The 19,316-nt window shown below is 37.1% G+C and overlaps 1 protein-coding gene across 2 annotated transcripts in view; it reads right to left on the reverse strand.

Annotated features, from left to right (window-relative positions):
• ROS1 (ROS proto-oncogene 1, receptor tyrosine kinase) overlaps positions 1-19,316 on the reverse strand; it is a 119,765-nt gene that overhangs the window by 65,618 nt on the left and 34,831 nt on the right. Inside the window, exons 13-19 of one of the 2 annotated variants that reach the window (XM_055309560.1) lie at positions 17,944-18,440; positions 16,397-16,609; positions 15,356-15,466; positions 14,120-14,298; positions 12,112-12,303; positions 7,563-7,663; positions 782-784 (exon numbers count right to left, since the gene is read on the reverse strand). In XM_055309560.1, the coding sequence (XP_055165535.1) occupies positions 782-784; positions 7,563-7,663; positions 12,112-12,303; positions 14,120-14,298; positions 15,356-15,466; positions 16,397-16,609; positions 17,944-18,440 (1,296 nt within the window). The remainder of the gene's footprint in view (positions 1-781; positions 785-7,562; positions 7,664-12,111; positions 12,304-14,119; positions 14,299-15,355; positions 15,467-16,396; positions 16,610-17,943; positions 18,441-19,316) is intronic. The other variant, XM_055309559.1, reaches the window with a different exon arrangement.

Here is a 19,316-nt window from a genome sequence, read left to right on the forward strand (position 1 = left end):
ACTAATCAGCCGTCTGGGATGTATAGACACAGAATGAACCATAATCCTTCAGGACACTGTCACTCTAAGCATTTTATCTTGGCAATCCGATTACCAGTATCTTACATTTCTAGGGAAAGGAATAACCAGTGTTCTGTGGTTCACAGGTGGGAAACAAGTCAGAGCTATATGCCATAGTAGATATGAAATAATTGGTTACTCAGATTGTTGTGTATTTGTTTGTACACAATCTATGTTTATATACATATTCAGGTGTGTATACTCCTTTTTCATACTCTCCATGATAAAGAGGTTTTCCAGTAACCAAAAAAATGCATTTTTTAATCTAACAGTAGTCTTATCATTGTCCTCATGGACCAGGAGTTCTTCACCTTCATAAGATTAGACTCTTGAAAATTGCTGAAAAGTAAGGATCCTTAATCTCAGGATACTCACACACATCCTGAAGCCCACCATGAACTCCCTGGAGTCTAAGAACCCAATATTAGAAAACTCTTCCCTAGAAGAGCTAGATGCAAAAGAATAGAACTTAACCACTTTCTTACACCATATACAAAAATAAACTCACAATGGATTAAAGATCTAAATGGGAAACCTGAAACCATATAAATCTTAGAAAAGAGAACAGGCAGTAATTTTTCTGACATTGGCCTTTGTAACATTTTTCTAGATAGGTCTCCTGAGGCAAGGGAAATAGAAGCAAAAATAAACTATTGGGACTACATAAAAATAAAAAGCTTCTGCACAGTGAAGGAAACAATCAACAAAACTAAAAGACAACCTACTGAATGGAAGAAGATATTTGCAAATGACATATTCAATAAAGAGTATCCAAAATACATAAAAACCTGATACAGCTCAATACCCAAAACACAAATAATCTAGCTAAAAAATAGGTAGAAGACATGAAAAGACATTTCTCCAAAAAAGACATACATATAGCCAACAGGCACAAGAAAAGATGCTCAACATCACTTATCAGAGACACACAGATCAAAACTATGGTGAGATATCACCTCACACCTGTCAGAATGGCTAATATCAAAAACACAAGAAACAACAAGTGTTGGCAAGGATGTGGAAAAAAAGGAATCCTCATGCACTATTGGTGGGAATGCAAACTGGTGCAGCCACCGTGGAAAGCATATGGAGTTTCCTCAAAAAATTAAAAATATGGGATCCCTGGGTGGCGCAGCGGTTTGGCGCCTGCCTTTGGCCCAGGGCGCGATCCTGGAGACCCGGGATCGAATCCCACATCAGGCTCCTGGTGCATGGAGCCTGCTTCTCCCTCTGCCTATGTCTCTGCATCTCTCTCTCTCTCTGTAACTATCATAAATAAATAAAAATAATAAAAAAAAATTAAAAATACTACTAAAAATACTACTCTAAGACCCAGTAATTTCACCACTGGGTATTTACCCAAAGAATAGAAAAACACTAATGTGAAAGGATATGTGCACCCCTGTGTTTACTGCAGCATTATTTACAATAGCCAAATTATGGAAGCAGCCCATGCATCCATCTATAGATATATAGATGATCGATGATAGATAGATAGATAGATAGATAGATAGATAGATAGATAGATAGATGCATATATATACATATATAATGGAATATATATCATGGAATATTATTCAGCCATAAAAAAGAATGAAATCTTGCCATTTGCAACAACATGGATTGAGCTAGAGGGTATGATGTAAACCAAATAAGTCAGTCAGAGAAAGACAAATACCATATAATTTCATTCATATGTGGAATTTAAGAAACAAAACAAATGAACAAAGGAAAAAAGAGAGAGACAGACTCTTAACTATAGAGAACAAACTGATGGCTAACAGAGAGGAGGTGGATAGGGGAATAAGTGAAATAGGTGGTGGGAATTAAACAGTACACTTATCACGATGAGCATGAACTAATATGCAAAACTGTTGAATCACTATATTGATCACTATATTAAACATTTGAAACTAATAGAACATTACATGCTAACTATACTGGAATTAAAATTAAAAACTTAATAAAAGTGAAAAATGAAAAATATATAAGAAAAAAAGATAATTCCCATTTAAAAAATCTCTGCCCTAGCGCATTAGCTTTTATTTTACTTTAACCCTTTACTGACCATCTCTCTGTTTAACCATGTATCATTATGCAAATTTGCACACCTCTGGGCCTGTTTCTCTATGAAATAAAATGATTTCTAAATTTTCCTAATGATTTAATGTCCTATATTTTAATCTGAGATATGTAACCACTCCCTCAAAGTTAAAAAACTGTTGACTGTGTATCAGTTTTTTTTCTTGGACAGAGATGGCAAAGGGACACAGAGAGAGAGAGAAAATCTCGAGCAGACTCCATGATCAGCACAGAGCCCTATGCAGGGTTTGATCTCATGACCTAAACCAAAACCAAATCAGACATTCAACCAACTGAACCACCTAGGTGCATGAATGTTGGCTTTTTAAATAAAAAACAGTAGCAAACATGGATTTCATGCAGTAGACAAAAGTAAATTATATGACAAGTACACAGAGTTGAAGGTAACAATTGCAACTAAATTGTCATATTTTTTTAAGTTAGGCTCCACACTGGAGCCCTTTTTTTTTTTTTTTTTAAGTTAGGCTTCCCATGCAGGGCTTGTTGCTAGGATCAAGACCTGAGCTGAGATCAAGAGTCTGGCACTCAACCAGTTGAGTCACCTAAGCACCCCTTGTCATAAATTTTTTAATTCATGAAACAAAATATTTTGAATATTGACTATGAACAGAGGAGCAAAGAACTAAGACTAATGGAAGTCAAACATCAAGATGGTAGATTTAAACCCAAGTATATCAATAATTATATTAAATGTAAATGAACCAAGCATCCAAATAAAAGAAACTGTCAGATTGCATAAAAAAGCAAAATCCCATATGCTGTTTACAAGAAACATATTTTAAATGTAAAGACAAGGGCGCCCAGGTGGCTTCATTGGTTAAGCATCTGCCTTCGGTTCAGGTCATGATCTCAGGGTACTGGGATCCAGACTTGTGTTGGGTTCCCTACTCAGTGGGGAATCTGCTTTTTCCTCTCCCTCTCTGTCTCCTCCTCCTATCATTCTCTCTGTCTCTCTGTCTCTCTCTCTCTCAGATAATATAATCTTTCTAATAATAAATAAATAAACACAAAAACTGATCAAAAGTAATGGGATGGAAAGAGATGTACCTTGCAAACATTAAGCATAAGAGAGCTGCTGGGACTAAACTGGTATCAGACAAAGTGGTCCCTAAGATGTGGAGTAGTACCATAGACTAATGAGGGTATTTTTTAGTGATAAAAGGCAATATAGTCAGGTATATAGGTGACAATATAAACACAAAACACCCAGATACATCAACTAAAGAGAACTACAGGCAAATCTACAATCATAGTTGAAGACTTTAACACCTCTTTCTCAGTGATAGATAATATAAGTAGACATAAATATTTTAACTATAGTATCAACCAATTTATATACTTGACAGTTATACTACTATATAACTACTGTCAGACTATTGTCAGACTACTATATCAGACAAGAGCAGAATAAATATTCTTCTTCTTTTTTAAAAAAAAAAAAGATTTCATTTATTTATTCATGATAGTCACAGAGAGAGAGAGAGGCAGAGACACAGGCAGAGGGAGAAGCAGGTTCCATGCAGGGAGCCCGACGTGGGATTCGATCCTGGGTCTCCAGGATCGTGCCCCGGGCCAAAGGCAGGCGCTAAACTGCTGTGCCACCCAGGAATCCCAATATTCTTCTTTAGTGCACATGGAACATTCACCATGACATACCCTATGGTGGGCGATAAAATAATCCCAAATAAATGTCAAAACATTGAAATTATATGAAGTATGTTCTTTGGCCACAATGATATTAAATTATAAATTATACCTAAACAATCCCAAAATACTTCAAAACTAAGCAACATACATTTTAAAAATATATGGATCAGAGAAAACTAATAAGAGAAATTAGAAAACATTTTGAAATCAATGATAATGAAACACAACATATTAAAATTTACGGAATACAACATGATCTCTAAAAGAAACTTACAGCTTTAAATGTCGATATTATAAAAACATTAGTGAAATGATATGAACATAATGATTTCTCCTTTCATCTTCAAAAGCTAGAAGTAGAAGAGGAAATTATACCCAAAATAAGTAAAAGAAGAAATAATAAAAATAATACTAGAAAGAGGTGAAATAGAAAATGGAAAAACAGAGAGAAAAAAGCAACAAAACTAGAAGCTAGTTCTTTAAAAACATTAATAATCTGATAAACCCTTAACAAAGGTGATCAGGAAAAAAATATACCAATATCAGAGATATAAAAGGACATCAATACAGACCTTATAGACATTGAAGTGTTAACTTGGAACTATTATTAAATTTAATTTGACAACTCATTCAAAATGGATAAATTCCTTAATAGACACGAATTACCAAAATTGATTCAAGAGGAAATAAAAATTTAAGTAACTCTATATCTTTAAAACTTATTAAATTTTAATCACACAATTTTCCACAAAGAAAACTTCAGGCCCAGATGAATTCACTGGGGGATGCTATTAAAACTTAAGGAAGAATTAATATCAATGCTATAAAAACACTCAGAAAATTGAGAAGGAAATGTTTCCTAATTCATTTTAAAATAATACTATAAACCCTCACTAAAGCATTCTGCATGAAACCAGAGCAGCAAATTTAGCAATGAATCAAGATGCAAAGTCAATATACAAAAATCAATTGAATTTCTCCATACTAGTTAATAAGCATTTAGAAAATGGAATTTTTAAAACATCACTTATAAACCATCAAAAAAAATCAGAATATTAAGGATTAATTAATGAAAGATGAACAAAACTTCTACTTACACTGAAAACTATAAAACACTGCTGAAAGAAACTAAAGAAAGTCTAAATAAATGGCGAGAAACACCATTTTTATTGATTGGAAGACTCAGTATTTTATGATGTCTATTCTCCCTAAACTTATAAAAGATTTAAAATTCCAATAGGCTAGGGATGCCTGGATAGCTCAGTTGGTTAAGTGACCGACTCTTGGTTTCAACTCAGGTCATGATCTCAGGGTTTGACATCAAACCCCACACCAGGTTCTGCACTCAGCCCAGAGTCTGCTTAAGATTCTCTCCCTCTCCTTCTGCCCCTCCTTCTGCTTTCATGCTAAATAAATAAATAAATAAATAAATAAAATCCTTTTTAAAAATTCTGATAGGCTTTATTCTAGAAATTAGGGAGATGATTTTTAAATTTGTTTGGAAAGACAAAGGATGAAGAATAGCCAAAGAAAAAACACTAAAAAAGAAAAACAAATTGAGGACTTAATATTACCTATCTTTAAGTCTTTTCCTAATTTATAGTAATCAAGAAGACTAAGCAAATTATCAAAGGAAAGAAAGAGTCTAAAAATAGACCCAAATATGCTCAGTCAAATAATTTTAAACAAGGGCATCAAAGCAATTAAATAACAAGAAGCAAATTCTTTTAACAAATGGTACTGGAGGGGCACCAGGATAGCTCAGTTAAGCATCTGACTCTTGATTTCAGGTCAGGTCATGATCTCAGGCTCTGCACTGGGCATGGAGCTTGCTTAAGATTCTCTCTCTCTAGGGCACCTGAGTGGCTCAGTAAGTTAAGCATCTGCCTTTGGCTCAGCCACGATCTCAGAGTCCTGGGATCAAGCCCCAAGTCACCCTCCCTGCTTGATGAGGAATCTGCTTCTCCTTTTCCCTCTGCTCCTCCCCTCCCACCTACCCCTACTCATGTGCATGCTCTCTCTCTCAAATAGATAAAGTCTTTCTAAAAAATTCCCTCTCTCCCTCTCCCTCTGCCCCACCCCCCACTCTCTCTCTCCCTCTCTAAAAACAAAGAAAAATAAATGGTGATAGGAGAATTGGATATTCCTAGAAGAAAGAAACATCTAAAAAGCAGTATCTAAAAGCCATATCTAAAAACAATTTTAGATGGATCATATATTTAAATATGGAAACTAAAACAATTTTTAAAAGCATCATATAAAATCTTCACAACCTTAAGATAGGCAAAGATTTCTTATAGAAGACACAGAAAACAAACCATAAAGAAAGTCATTCATAAATTGGGTAAGTCAAAATTTAAAACTTCTGCTCATGAAAATGTACCACCAACAAATAGAGAGGTAGGTCAAATGCTGGGGAGAAAATATTCACAACATGTATATTTAACAATGGATTTATATACAGAATACCTAAAGATCTCCTGCATCCCAATAATGAAAAGATATACAGCCAATTAAATATGGAGAAAAATATTTGAACAGCCACATTATGAAAGATGATATATAAATAGTCAATAACAAATGAAAAAGAGCTCAAAATTGTTAGTCAATTAAAAAAAATTGTTAGTCATTGTCAAGTGTAAATTAAAAGCACAATGATATACTGCTACCCACAAGGGTGAATGGTAAAATTTTAAAGATTGCCGAAGCCAATTGTTGGGAGGATGTGGAAGACCCAGAACTCTTATACATCTCTATGGGGAATGTAAAATAGTATGAACCCTTTGAAAACCAGGAAATTACTTAAGAAGTTAAGCGTATATTTCCCCTATCTCCCAGTAATTCGACTCGTAGGTATTCATCCAAGAATATGTCCACAACAAGCTCTCCAAATAAATATTTGTACAGTTTTATCCATCATAACCAAAACTGGGAAGCAATCCAAAATGTCCATGAAGAGGAGAATAGATACGCAAACTATGGGATGTTCATGCAATGGAAAACCACTCAGGAATAAAAAGAGAAGACTAATACATGTAACAACATGAATGAATCATAAAGATATTATACCAAGTAAAAGAATCCAGACACAAAAAGTACATATTTCTGGGGGAGAGGGGAAGTGGGAAGGGGCACAGGAAAACTGTGATGATGGATATATCTGTATCTTAAAATGTATTTGCCAAAACTGATATGCTGGAGCACTGAAGATCTGAGCATTTCATATTATGTCTATTACATCTAATTTTTAAAAGCAAAATTGTAATAAAAAAAAAAAGTCTAGAAGAAATGCTGGGGAAAAAATACCTGACAGCACCATTATGGAAGATGTGGTGATGCCAACAAGAGAAATGGGGACTTAGTTTCAGAACTCAGATCAAGAGAATTATCCATGTGCTTCCTCCCACTCTAGTTTTCATGTGTTCCATACAGGAAGATTTCTGCCTAACTCCATCACGTACACTCTGCTTTGTTAAGATGAGGGAAAAAACATATCCATCCATTTCCTGGGCTCTTGAGAAACGTTCTTCTCGGTATCTCCACCGTATTCTCTTTCTACCCCTTCCCAGTATTTACCATGTTCTATTGGAAGTAGTTGTTTACAAACCTATCTTTCCCCACAAACACAATGCCTGCAAAAACAGTGGATAATTAGTAAATGTTTATTGGAAAAAAAATTAATTCTCACATAACTGAAGGGGTAAGTCATTCTCATTCTCAACCAGTTGTTTTCAAGGGATATTATTACTTACCTCTGCCCCCGAAGAACAGCTGCATACAGGTGAATACATTGACTGTCTTGAACCAACCAATACAGAAGCCCATCACTAAGGTCTAAAGTTAGAGCAATTACCTAAATAGAAAATAAGGTAAAATGAATCAATTATATGTTTGGAGGATACTTTTGTGAATAACTCACACTCAAGCTATACATCTCTCTTTAACATCCTCCTTGGAACAATAAACTCAGTGATTTTTACCTTTCTCTAAATATAAAAATTATGTGAGTGTGTCTGTTGTTATGCCATTCGGGATATGGTTTCCTAAATATCCTCCAACGGCAGGGACTTCTATAAACTTAGCCCTGGTGGTTCTCAAAGTATGATTCTTGGACCAGCAGCATCAGCAACACCTGGAAACTTATCACAAATTCTCAACCCCATTTCAGGTCCGACTGAATCAGGAACTTTGAGCCATTGCGTTAAGACTTGCCTAAAGCTAGCCATAACTTTGGACTCTGGCCACACAAGCCAATGAGTATCATTGTTGTCTAAATCTATTATTCTCAAACATTGATGCACATTAGGATCATTTGTTGAGCTCATTAAACCCCTCAATTCCCAGAGTGCCTCCTACTAAATTATAATTTCTGGAGATGGAACCCAGTTTCTACTGTGTTTCAAAATTCCCCAGATAATTCTGTCACCAAGCTTGAGAACCAATGTTTTGAGCTGCTTTCAGGATTTTCTCTTTATCTCTGAAATTTGCAAGCTTCACTATTATGTGTTGGTCTATTTTTGTTGATTTTGTGAGGGGTCCTCTCTCTCTTGGATTTGAATGCCTATCTCCTTCCCCAGATTAGGGAAGTTCTCAGCTATGATTTGCTCAAATATACCGACTGGCCCTTTCTTTCTCTCTCTTCATCCTCAGGCGCTCCAATAATTCTGATGTGGGTTCTTTTCATTGCGTCACAATAGCCTCTCCTCCTGGGCTATCATTTGCTTTTCTCTCTTTTCCTTAGCTTCCTTCCTTTCCATCAACTTGTCTTCTATGTCACTTGCTCTCTCTTCTCTCTTCTGCCTCATTTACCCTAGTTGTTAGAACATCCAATTTAGACTGCACCTTGGTTAGAGTATTTTTAATTTCAGCCTGATTAGATCTCATTTCAAGAACAAATGTTTTAAGCTATTTTATTTTTTTTAATTTTTATTTTTATTTATGATAGTCACAGAGAGAGAGAGAGAGGCAGAGACACAGGCAGAGGGAGAAGCAGGCCCCATGCATCGGGAGCCCGATGTGGGATTCGATCCCGGGTCTCCAGGATCGCGCCCTGGGCCAAAGGCAGGCGCCAAACCGCTGCACCACCCAGGGATCCCTTTAAGCCATTTTAAATTACATTTCTGTTAATTACAACCAAAATGTCTTGACACATTTAAAAAAATATAATATACACAGGGTTTTATGTTTTATAATTAGAGTCATGTATATATAAAGTTCTATTTCCACCTAACATCTGAAAAGCACTCCTTACTCATCTTTCCTTGCCTTCTTGTTACACTGCAGTGTTAATTTTGTGTCCAGTTGTCTCGATGAGGCCTGAGGAAAGACTGCTTCTCCTATGAAATAGATTGCTTGGATAGAAGTTACAATTCAAGGGAACTCTTTTGCTTTCTTTGGCTTTAGAGGTATTTTTCAAATAAGCTGAGATTGTCAGGTGTCTGACCTCAGAGTGGTGGACAATTTCTATAGCAGACCTAGAGGCTAATAGGGATCAAGGACTAAAGTTGATGACTACATCTTTAACAAGACACTTCAGCATAAAAACAAAAATGATGAGCCAGTGATAAATGTAAAAGGAAGACAACAAGGTAGCCAAGAACTAAAAATTCTTGCTGACAGGTTCCCCAAGGCCTGCTACAAAGGCATATCACTGCAAGAACCTCCAGCTGTCATATACATCACAGCCTTCTGTCTTCAAGGAAACTCAACCTACTTCTTTCCCACAAGATTTTAAAAAACTATTCTAGCAATCCCCAGCTTTTGGGGAGTTGAATCATGTCCTTGCCTCAGGCTAAAAGAAATGTATTGATTATTGTTTCAGTTAAAGAAAATCAGATTAATCTTGTATGGTTATTTATAATGAGATGCACTTGAGTTTTCCAAATTACAAAGTCTATTTTTATCTCTTAAAAAAGAATATTCTACTGGACCCCTCGGTGGCTCAGTGGTTGAGCATCTGCCTTTGGCTCGGGGCGTGATCCCGGAGTCCTGAGATCGAGTCCCATATCGGGCTCCCCAGAGGGAGCCTACTTCTCCTTCTGTCTATGTCTCTGCCTCTCTCTGTGTGTCTCTCATAAATAAATAAAATCTTTAAAAAAAAGAATATTCTATGATTCCCTATTCTAAAATACAACAAACTATTCAAGCTGTAGGTGAAATTCAGGTATTGGGTTATTACCCTATTCCTTTGCATCAGTCATTTGGGTCCAGATTTAAACAGAGCCAGAGGACATTCCATAAATCTTTGGTAACCATTGTTATGTCTAATAATGCCCATGCCTTGGAAATAATCCCTTTGATCTAAACTAAAAGCTTGAGGTTTAATCCTATGGTAAAATGTGCTATGCACTATGAGCCTGCTTAATCCATCAGATGTGGCAAAGGGTATCTATTTACTTCGGATGAATATTGCACTGCATTCTCCCTTTGAATCACACAAATATGAAGTCTTTCTATAAGTAATTGGCTGATTACTTAATCATACCTGTAGATTGCAAAGTATTTCATGACTCCATGATAAACCTATGAGTAATGTATGAAGGAATGACAGTGAAATGGAGAATTTTGCTCACTGCAAAAGTCACCTTCAAAACACCCACTAGCATTAATGGAAGCAGATGGGTAAGACATCAAGCCACAGAACCAGAACACAGATTTGCATGAGCAACAAGACTCATCAGCCAGTGAGATGATTTGGAGTAAAGATTTAAAGAAGGATATATTTTCTCAAACATGCTGAGAAATCTAATTTTTCACTCATTTACAAAAAAGTCCCCAGGGCTACTGCATAACTTTTCTAAGTGAATATATCTCAAATGACCAGACTGGAGCAGTGGGGTAGATTACTGACAAAGCCCCAGGAATAGATAGAAAGTTACTCTTGAGATAATATTATCTTTAATATGCTTTTATAAAAATAAAAGTGCTTTGCCCTAACATTTATTATTGAGACATAAAAAATATACTCTCTTGCATTCAGACTCAAGTGGCTCCAAAATAGAATCAAGGGATATTTTTATGATTTGACAGGAATGATTAATCTCTGGATATAGAGCATAAATTTTTATTCCTTTTAAATATCTATGCTATAATCTATATATGCAAATAAGGTCTTATTTATTTTTTTTTGAAGATTTTATTTATTTGATAGAGAGAGAGCACAAGCAGGGGGAACTGAAGCTGGAGCAGCAGGCTCCCCACTGAGCAGAGAGCCCCGACATGGAGCTTGATCCCAGGACCCAGGAATCATGATCTGAGACCAAGGCAGATGCTTAACAGACTGAGCCACCCAGGGGCCCCAGCAAAATAAGCTCTTTTAAGTACCGTGAGAATTACAGCCCATGTGTTCTGGAATTGAGGATCATGTGATTCACAATTTGTTTATAAATTACCTGGTATATTTATATTTATGTATATTTATTATATTTATCTCTACTAACAGAAAAAGATTATTTAAAAAATAAGAAAAATTTTAAAGAATAGCCTAGGTAGAAGTAGTATGAATGTTTTCTTTCTTTTTTCATGCTTTTCTGTGATTTCCAAGTTCCTACAGCAAGCATATGTTATTGTTATGATCAGGAAACATGAAATTTAGAAATTTAGATGAATAGCTACAGCATATCAAGAAAATAGGTATTGCTTTTATAAGCTGAGGAAGTAACCTGTGTTTAGAAACATTCTTATATCAGGGGTGTTCTTCAGATTTCGTTAGAATCAAAAGAACTTAGCTACTGAGTGGTTACCAAGTGCCTGGAACTATTCTCAGTACCTCCATTAGTTATCTCATTTAATCTTTGTAACAACCCTAAGAGGTAGGACAATTGCTCATATTCTTGTTTTGCAGATAGGAAACAGACAAAGAGAAGTCACATAATGTGCTTAAGAGTCACCATTTTTAGAGTTTTTCAGTATCCAAAATCAACTGAATATAATAAAACATCCAAGCAGTCAGTACCCAAAATTGATGGAAAATAATAAAACATCTAATCATTATGCTGCAAGAAGCTCTAAAATATCCAATTCCTGATGACTATAAAAACAGTCAAATTAAAATGCTTTCAAGGAGGAGTCTATTCAAAATAAAGCAAATTATAAAATTCTCCATATTGTGTTTTAATTTATTTAATCAATTATGACAATAAAATAAGACTTAGAGAAATTTTGGTTATACAAAAACCTTGACAGTATTTCCTTACAGATTCTACTGAACTATTCACAATAAGCAGAAACAGTGTTGTCATAACTATACAATGGCACTATTTAATATTAGTAAATGATCAGATCTTATTTTTAATTCATCACCTTTTTCCCAGAAAACCAAGGCTGTGCTTGTAGGATGAGGGAACTTTCTCCATTTAGCCTGGTGCTTTCAACTGAGTACAGTGTGGTCCAATAGAGATAACCTCCAACTGAATCCACCACCATATCATTCACCAACAACTTCACGTGAGTCACAATGTCTGTGTGCCCTGTCAACAGAGACTGCCTTTGTATCTGTAAAACATGATTGTACGGTTGGTTAATAATTTTCACATGACATGGTTATTTCTGAGTAGCTTATCGCAATCTTAGTAAATTACTGCATTCATCCAATCATGAATATTTATTAGCACTATGTGCCAGGTAGTGTGCAAACCTTTGGAATCATAATAGTCACGGTAGCTGACTCTAGAAAAAAGGGAGGCAAATTTATTTTGAGTCAAAATACTTACTTTCCCTAATCATACAACCAGACAAGTGAAACACTGCTAGGTAAGAATGCATTTGATTGGACTCCAGGAGAAGATGTATATCTTGATAAATGTTGACATCTCTCCTTACTCATCTCTATCAGTATTAATTACTGCCATTACTGAATACTTACTATGTGTCCGGCAGTGTACACTTTTATCTTTAAAATATTAGCTTTTGTAACCCTAACATTATGTCTATAAAGGATTTCTATCTCACGTTAGCTGGGTTCAAAGAAGTTAAGTAATTTTTCCTGAAGTTTAGCAGTTTTGTAAGGGATAGAGCAAATACTTGAAACCAGTTTCTACATCCACTCTTCCACTTCCTCCTTCAAAATTATTTTTGAACTAATCCATTTTAGGGAATATTCTCAGATTTACCCCACTCAACTCCATTCCACCCGTATATCATTGGCACTTATGAATTCAGACTCTTACCACATCGCTTTGTCTAAATACATTGCTTTGCATGCTTCTTCTCTTATTTTATGTATGTATTTTATCTCATCAAAAGAACAAGGACAAGTAGCGATGGTTTGTACAACACTGAATATACTAAAAAACAATGTATTTTATACGATAAAAGGGCGAACTTTATCATATGTGAATTGTAACTCATAAAGTTGATTTTTTTAAAGCAGATACATGTGTACTATTTACTTCCTATTCCCTACTATGCCTGACCTCATGGCTTTCAACACATTGGTAATGGATAAATGATTGCTGAGTGAATAAATGAATGGACAATAAGCCCCCGCCTGTTAAGAAAATGATTCCAGAACCATATTTGTGGATCTGTCAGACCAGTATTGTCATCTTTGACCGTCCTTCTCTTCAAAGTGTACCGCTACACAGATGTGCGGGATATCTTCATTTTGCATCCAGCGACACTGTCCACCCTCGGCACCCTACTCTGCGCCTTCGAAGGCTGGTGCCATAGACTTCATCAACTGGATTCTCTTATTCTCTGGCTTCCAGTGACATTCAGGCAATGGAAGCACTGGTGGAAAATCAGAGGGCAGAAAGATAGAAGGAGTGGGGCCCTTATTCCCTCAGGTCACTCCTTGCCAGACCATCCCTTCTGACACTGGCTGGGTGTCATGCCAGCAATTCCTATAGCTATGGCCCTCACCAGTCTTCCCCTTCAGCCCCTTGGCCCCCACATGCCTGAAGGTGGTTATATCTTCCACCTTACTCGCCCAGGGCATGCTTCACTATCCTTTCCTGATTTTCCTTAGCCCTCACCACATCTTTGGAAACAGTCCCTTCATTGGGTTTTCTTTAATCATCTCTTTGGAGTATGCCATCTTCCTCCAGAACACTGACCCACAGATGAACATTTTAATATATTCAAGATATTATTGAAAATAAATAGCTAGTACACTGAATAGCAATATAAAGCTTTCTTTACATAGAAATCCCCTTTCATTAAAAAGTGAGTAGGTATGGAGACAAATATTAAATAAATAATACCATAAGTGGCATACCACTATGAAAACAAAATCATGAAAATGACATGTATGTCACTGAAGTGGGTGGGGATTGTCTTAGAACATCCAGAATGCTGAGCTTGAACTTACCACGTATGTCTTTCCAGCCCAGTAGAGAAATTGACCCAGCCAATCAAAAGCTAAAGCCCCTGCTCCTGAAATGTTGGGTATGTGATAATTCTCTGAGATATCCGTCCCATTCAGCAGCCACACATAAACATCACCTTTCACGTCGCTGTAGTAGAGGCTGTTGTTATACCAATCCATGTCTCAAAACAAAGTGAATTGGTAGCAGTTATTTTTCATGTATGCCAGCATAACCGAGGCAAGTCAACAAAATCACAAAGCACATACTAACATGATATTCATAAGAACTTCAGGGATCAATCCCTGGGACCAGGGAGAGGGACTAATATTCACTGAGCCCCTCCTCTTCGCCAAACATTGTCCCAGGCACTTAATATCTCTCACTTAAATCCAAAAACAAAGGTATGAAGTAGGAATTACCCCATTTTTGACTTGGTGAACCTGAGACTCAGAGATAATATCTATTTTGCCTAAGGCCTTATAGATGAAAACAGTAAGAACTCAGATTCAAGACAACTCCTAAGCACCATTCTTCCTACTATTACCATAGTACCTCCTAAGTCCAAGTCCTGTGTTGGTCAGAAATGCTGCTGTACTCTTAGTGGCCCAGCAAATAGAACAAATAACTAACATAATTATAGAAGATGTCATCTGCAAGCAAGTTCACTGGTACACCATTCCACAATGAAGACTTTCCTTCATTCTAAGGTCTTCTAGGCAAAATTAGCCACTTATTATTTAATAATCCTCTTTGTCAAGAGATTATTTCTTACACTTTACTTAGAACTTCATGCAACCATTCTATTCTCCACTCTTATAGCAAACATAGTAAATTATTTAAGTATAACTGTTTTGGTGGAATCAGATAGGCTATTACCACAAGACAACATTGAGAGATTCAAATATATGAGAACTATATCAAAGCCTTTTTGAAATGGGCGTAAATCAATAAATAGCCTCACATTTTGTGAAATAACAAATAGCATCCATACTTGAGAATTGACATTTTCTTTTTTTTTTTTTTTGAGAATCGACATTTTCTTAATGACATCACTTGCAGTATATAGTTCAGTCAATGTTTTTTCTTTCATTATTTTCCTGATACTAAAACACTCAATTCTTTGGGTGTATTGCCTGTATTTTCCTGATACTAAAACACTCAATTCTTTGGGCGAAGAGCTTAGGAAGTCATATATGTAGAAACATGACATCCAAGTGAACAAGGGATTTGGTGTTTACCTGACACATTTCCTATATCAGAGGATATTAATTCTCCTGGGCCAAAGCTATTTAATGGTTTACTCCAAAGACCATCTTCTTTCACAGCCATAATAAATGGTGGTTCTGAAGCTATTTGGTAAAAAGAAATCAAAAAGAAATATCACAGAAAGCACACATTTTAAGGTACACATCTTATACCCTAAGATTTCCTTTATAAACTAAAACACTATGAACATTTGAGAAATACTGTGGAAGGATATGAATGATTACCTCTGCTTAACAGAATTACCTATCATATTAAACACACTGTCTGAATTTTCCATAAATAATTGAAATTGAATGTGAAGAGAAATGTGTGGTGATGCTGCCTTTATAGCAATGTCATGGTCATGGCACTATTTCTCCACCATCTCTGGCTATTGGTTGCCATAGTTCCATGCAGAGGATCCAGAAGTCATCATGATAACAACAGCAGCATAAACGATACAGTTCTCTTTCCCTTTTCTTTCAGCCAAGAATGGGGTAGTCAGCATAATTCACAGCCCCCTAACTTCTCTCACCATGACCCTCAGAATTCAAGGGATATTTTTGTTTACTAAACCATGAGAAAGAAGAAAGCCATAAAGAAAAAGAAAAGTATATGGTTTCCTCAAAAATACCCTCAAAAGTTTAAAACAACAATTTAAAAATGTAAATTAAAAATCACACAAGGTTCCATTTGCTTTCCTAGTCCAGATAATAAACACATACACAAGAGATCCAGGCATCCTCATTCCAGTTCTTTTTGTTTTTTAAGATTTTATTTATGAGAAACACAGAGAGAGAGGCAGAGACACAGGCAGAGGGAGAAGCAGGCTCCCGGTGGGGAGCCCAATGCAGGACTCAATCCCAGGACCCCGGGATCAGCACCTGAGCCGAAGGTAGACGCTCAACCACTGAACCACGCAGGTGTCCCCTCATTCCAGTTCTTTACCACATCAGAGTTGAGGAACTTTTAAGGACACAGGGAATAAACCTATTCTGTCCGAATTACCATCTAAATCAAAAACATTTTCTCACCTGGCACCAGGGTAGTACCCACCGAGGGCTCTGACCAAGGGCCTGGCCCCTTGGGTGAACTGGCTCTCACAGAAACCTTGTATTTTGTAGCACTCTGCAGCTCAGGTACATTAAGCATGGTCCCACTTATGTTAGAGAAAATATGAGTGATTTCAGGAAAGTCTTGGGTTGATACTTTCACCTCATAAATCCAGTTCTGCCAAGCAGAGGGACCTAGTCAGAAGAGTTAAACAGTATTACTCACCAGGATGAGACAGGTAAGGGCAAGCAAAAGACTGTCAGTAAACTCATCTATAGCTTCATCTGGAGTGGAAGGGTAATTGGGCAGTAAAACATGCTACCCCACTAGTTGTCAGGGTTTGGCTGCTGATAGGACTAGGACACTGTCCTTTCCAGCCATGTCATGGTTTTTTGCTCCATCGAAGGAGACACCATTTCCAACAAATCAGAGTCAAAGCTCAGTCAAAGCTAAATGTGTGGCTGCATAAAATTGTCAAAGGGACATTAAATAGCACCACCAGGTGTAACCAGGCTCATAATAAATATTTAATGATGAATCTCTAATATAATTCTCAGAGTTTGCATAGCATCTTCCTCCTAGAAGCCCAAACTCATAAAAAACAAACAACGAAAACTCCCTGAATACATAGCAAACCGATATAATCAGCTTTGTCTTAAAGTCAAAAATGGCCCGTGTTTGCTAAACACTCTATGGCCAGGAGTTGGCAAACTATAATCCACAGGGCAAATCTGGCCCACTGCCTGTTTTTGTAAATAAAATTGTACTGGAACAGCCACGGTTCCTCATTTACATATTATCTATTGCTGTGTACACACTGCAACGGCAGACCTGAGTAGCTGTGACACAGACCATATGGCCCACAGAGCTGACCATATGTACCATCTAGTCCTTTCTTTATAGAAAAGTTTGCTGATCTCTATGCTAGATGCTGTTCTAAGTGTGCTATTTATTGCACCTTAATCTGTATGATAATCCCATAGAAAGATAGAGTTAACATTCCCATTTTCTCGTAGCAAAAACCAATGCATGGAGTGGTTAAGTAATGTGCCCAGGACCATTCTGCTAATAAATGACAAGACCGGCCTTTGAACTCATGCAGGCTCCAGGGCCCACCTGCTTACGCTCCATACACACTGCCTATCTATCCAGAGATGGAAGTTCAAGTTCAGGGAGTTTTAGGAAGTTGCTCCAATTCATGCAAGGTCCAGTTGGATAAAGATCTCAACCCACCCACTCTATCCCTCTGGCTAACACATTCACTCAGACCAGAATGTCAGTGCCTGGCTCCCAGTAGACATCCAACAAATGTTCAAACTATTGGGTTGGGATACACGGAGCAAATATAGAGACCCTCCTAATGCAAAACCAATAAATCCAGAGCAAATGTATAGGTGCTTTTTCTGGAGCTAAATAGCCCTTCTGGCTGATGACTGAGTGATCACATACAAGTTTTCAAAATTGAGTCACAATGTCAAGCAATTCAAACTTTCCTCCTTCCAGCAACACTGGGGTGGGGGGCACTCACTGGCTCCGATGGCGAGGGCAGGGGGCTTCCACTGAACCAGGGCCTGGTGGGAGCCAAACAGCACGGAGAGCTGCTGCGGGCGGCCGGGCAGGGGGTGTGGCTGGGCGTAGGAGCCCAAGATGACCAAGTTACCAAATCCAAACTCTTCTATGTGACTCAGGTCACATCCCACGATGAACTCATTAAAAGACAAAGAGTCCTGTTGGAAAATGGCCTTGCCATCTGTGACAAGGAAGTCGTTGTTTTCACAAGCAAAGCTCTTCACGTCAGCAAAGGAGACAGGAGCCAGGACAAGGTGGGAAGCAGAGCCGTCCAGAAACGTTGACATGAAGATGTGAGCGGTGTCATTGAAGTAGATGATTCGTTTGGACTGTGGCTTCACTGCAAAGTCCTTTAATGTGGGACTCTCCACAATGCATAGGGCTTCTGAGTCCCGACCAGATGGCACAGGGAGATCTACTCTATAAATGCCATCCTTCAGGAGGTAAAAGACATACCTGACATAGGAGCAAAAGAAGCCTGGTGTGATCCAATGCAAGCGTAGATGAATAACCTCAGCCCACTGCTCTGTCCTGTTCTGCAATCAGAACCATTTATTGCACCAGTCATTAAGTGCAGGGTGTCCCCGGGTGCGAAAGGGTAAAGGCACTTACTAAAGACAAGCACTATTCATTCCAGGTAGAAGCTGCAACCTTGGAAAATTTCAGCCTCCCTTACAATGCTTAGTCTTCCAGTGACATGTGTGACTTTATAAAGAATCAGAATTTAAGAGCAGAAAGGGTAATGAAGCCCACTTTTGAAGGAAAGCGTATTATATAAAAATTACAGGGCCAAACATGTTACATATTATAAAACACTTTTCTCCAAAATGCACATATTCTTAAATCTAATTCTTTCGATCCATTTTCCCACGCTTTGTGAGTAATAAAATAGAAGGAAGCAAAAACATTTAACCCATTTTTGAAACCAGTTACTATTTCGCTATAACTATCCAGTAGAACTACTTGGCATTTTGCAGTGGTGGACTGTTTTATATATATATATATATATATATATATATATATATATATATATATATTTACAATTGGGGGGCAAAAGAGCTATCATTTTACAAATCATGAAGAAATACCCCACAAGAGACAGCACCCAGAAGTTAGAAGGAGCCAGTGGAAGAATTTTGAAAAAGACATCTAATTTGGAGCCAAATCTCATGGTAACAGTGTGGGTGGATTTTTAATAATGAAAAAGAAAATACCACCAAAATATTTCATTCATAAACCAAATCTGTAAATAGAGTTTTAACTACAATATAAAACTATTAGTTTAGGGACGCTTGGGGGGCTCAGTCAGTTGAGTGTCTGCCTTCAGCTCAG

Source organism: Nyctereutes procyonoides, unplaced genomic scaffold, assembly GCF_905146905.1.
Source record: "Nyctereutes procyonoides isolate TBG_1078 unplaced genomic scaffold, NYPRO_anot_genome, whole genome shotgun sequence".
NCBI classification, from domain to species: Eukaryota; Metazoa; Chordata; class Mammalia; order Carnivora; family Canidae; genus Nyctereutes; species Nyctereutes procyonoides.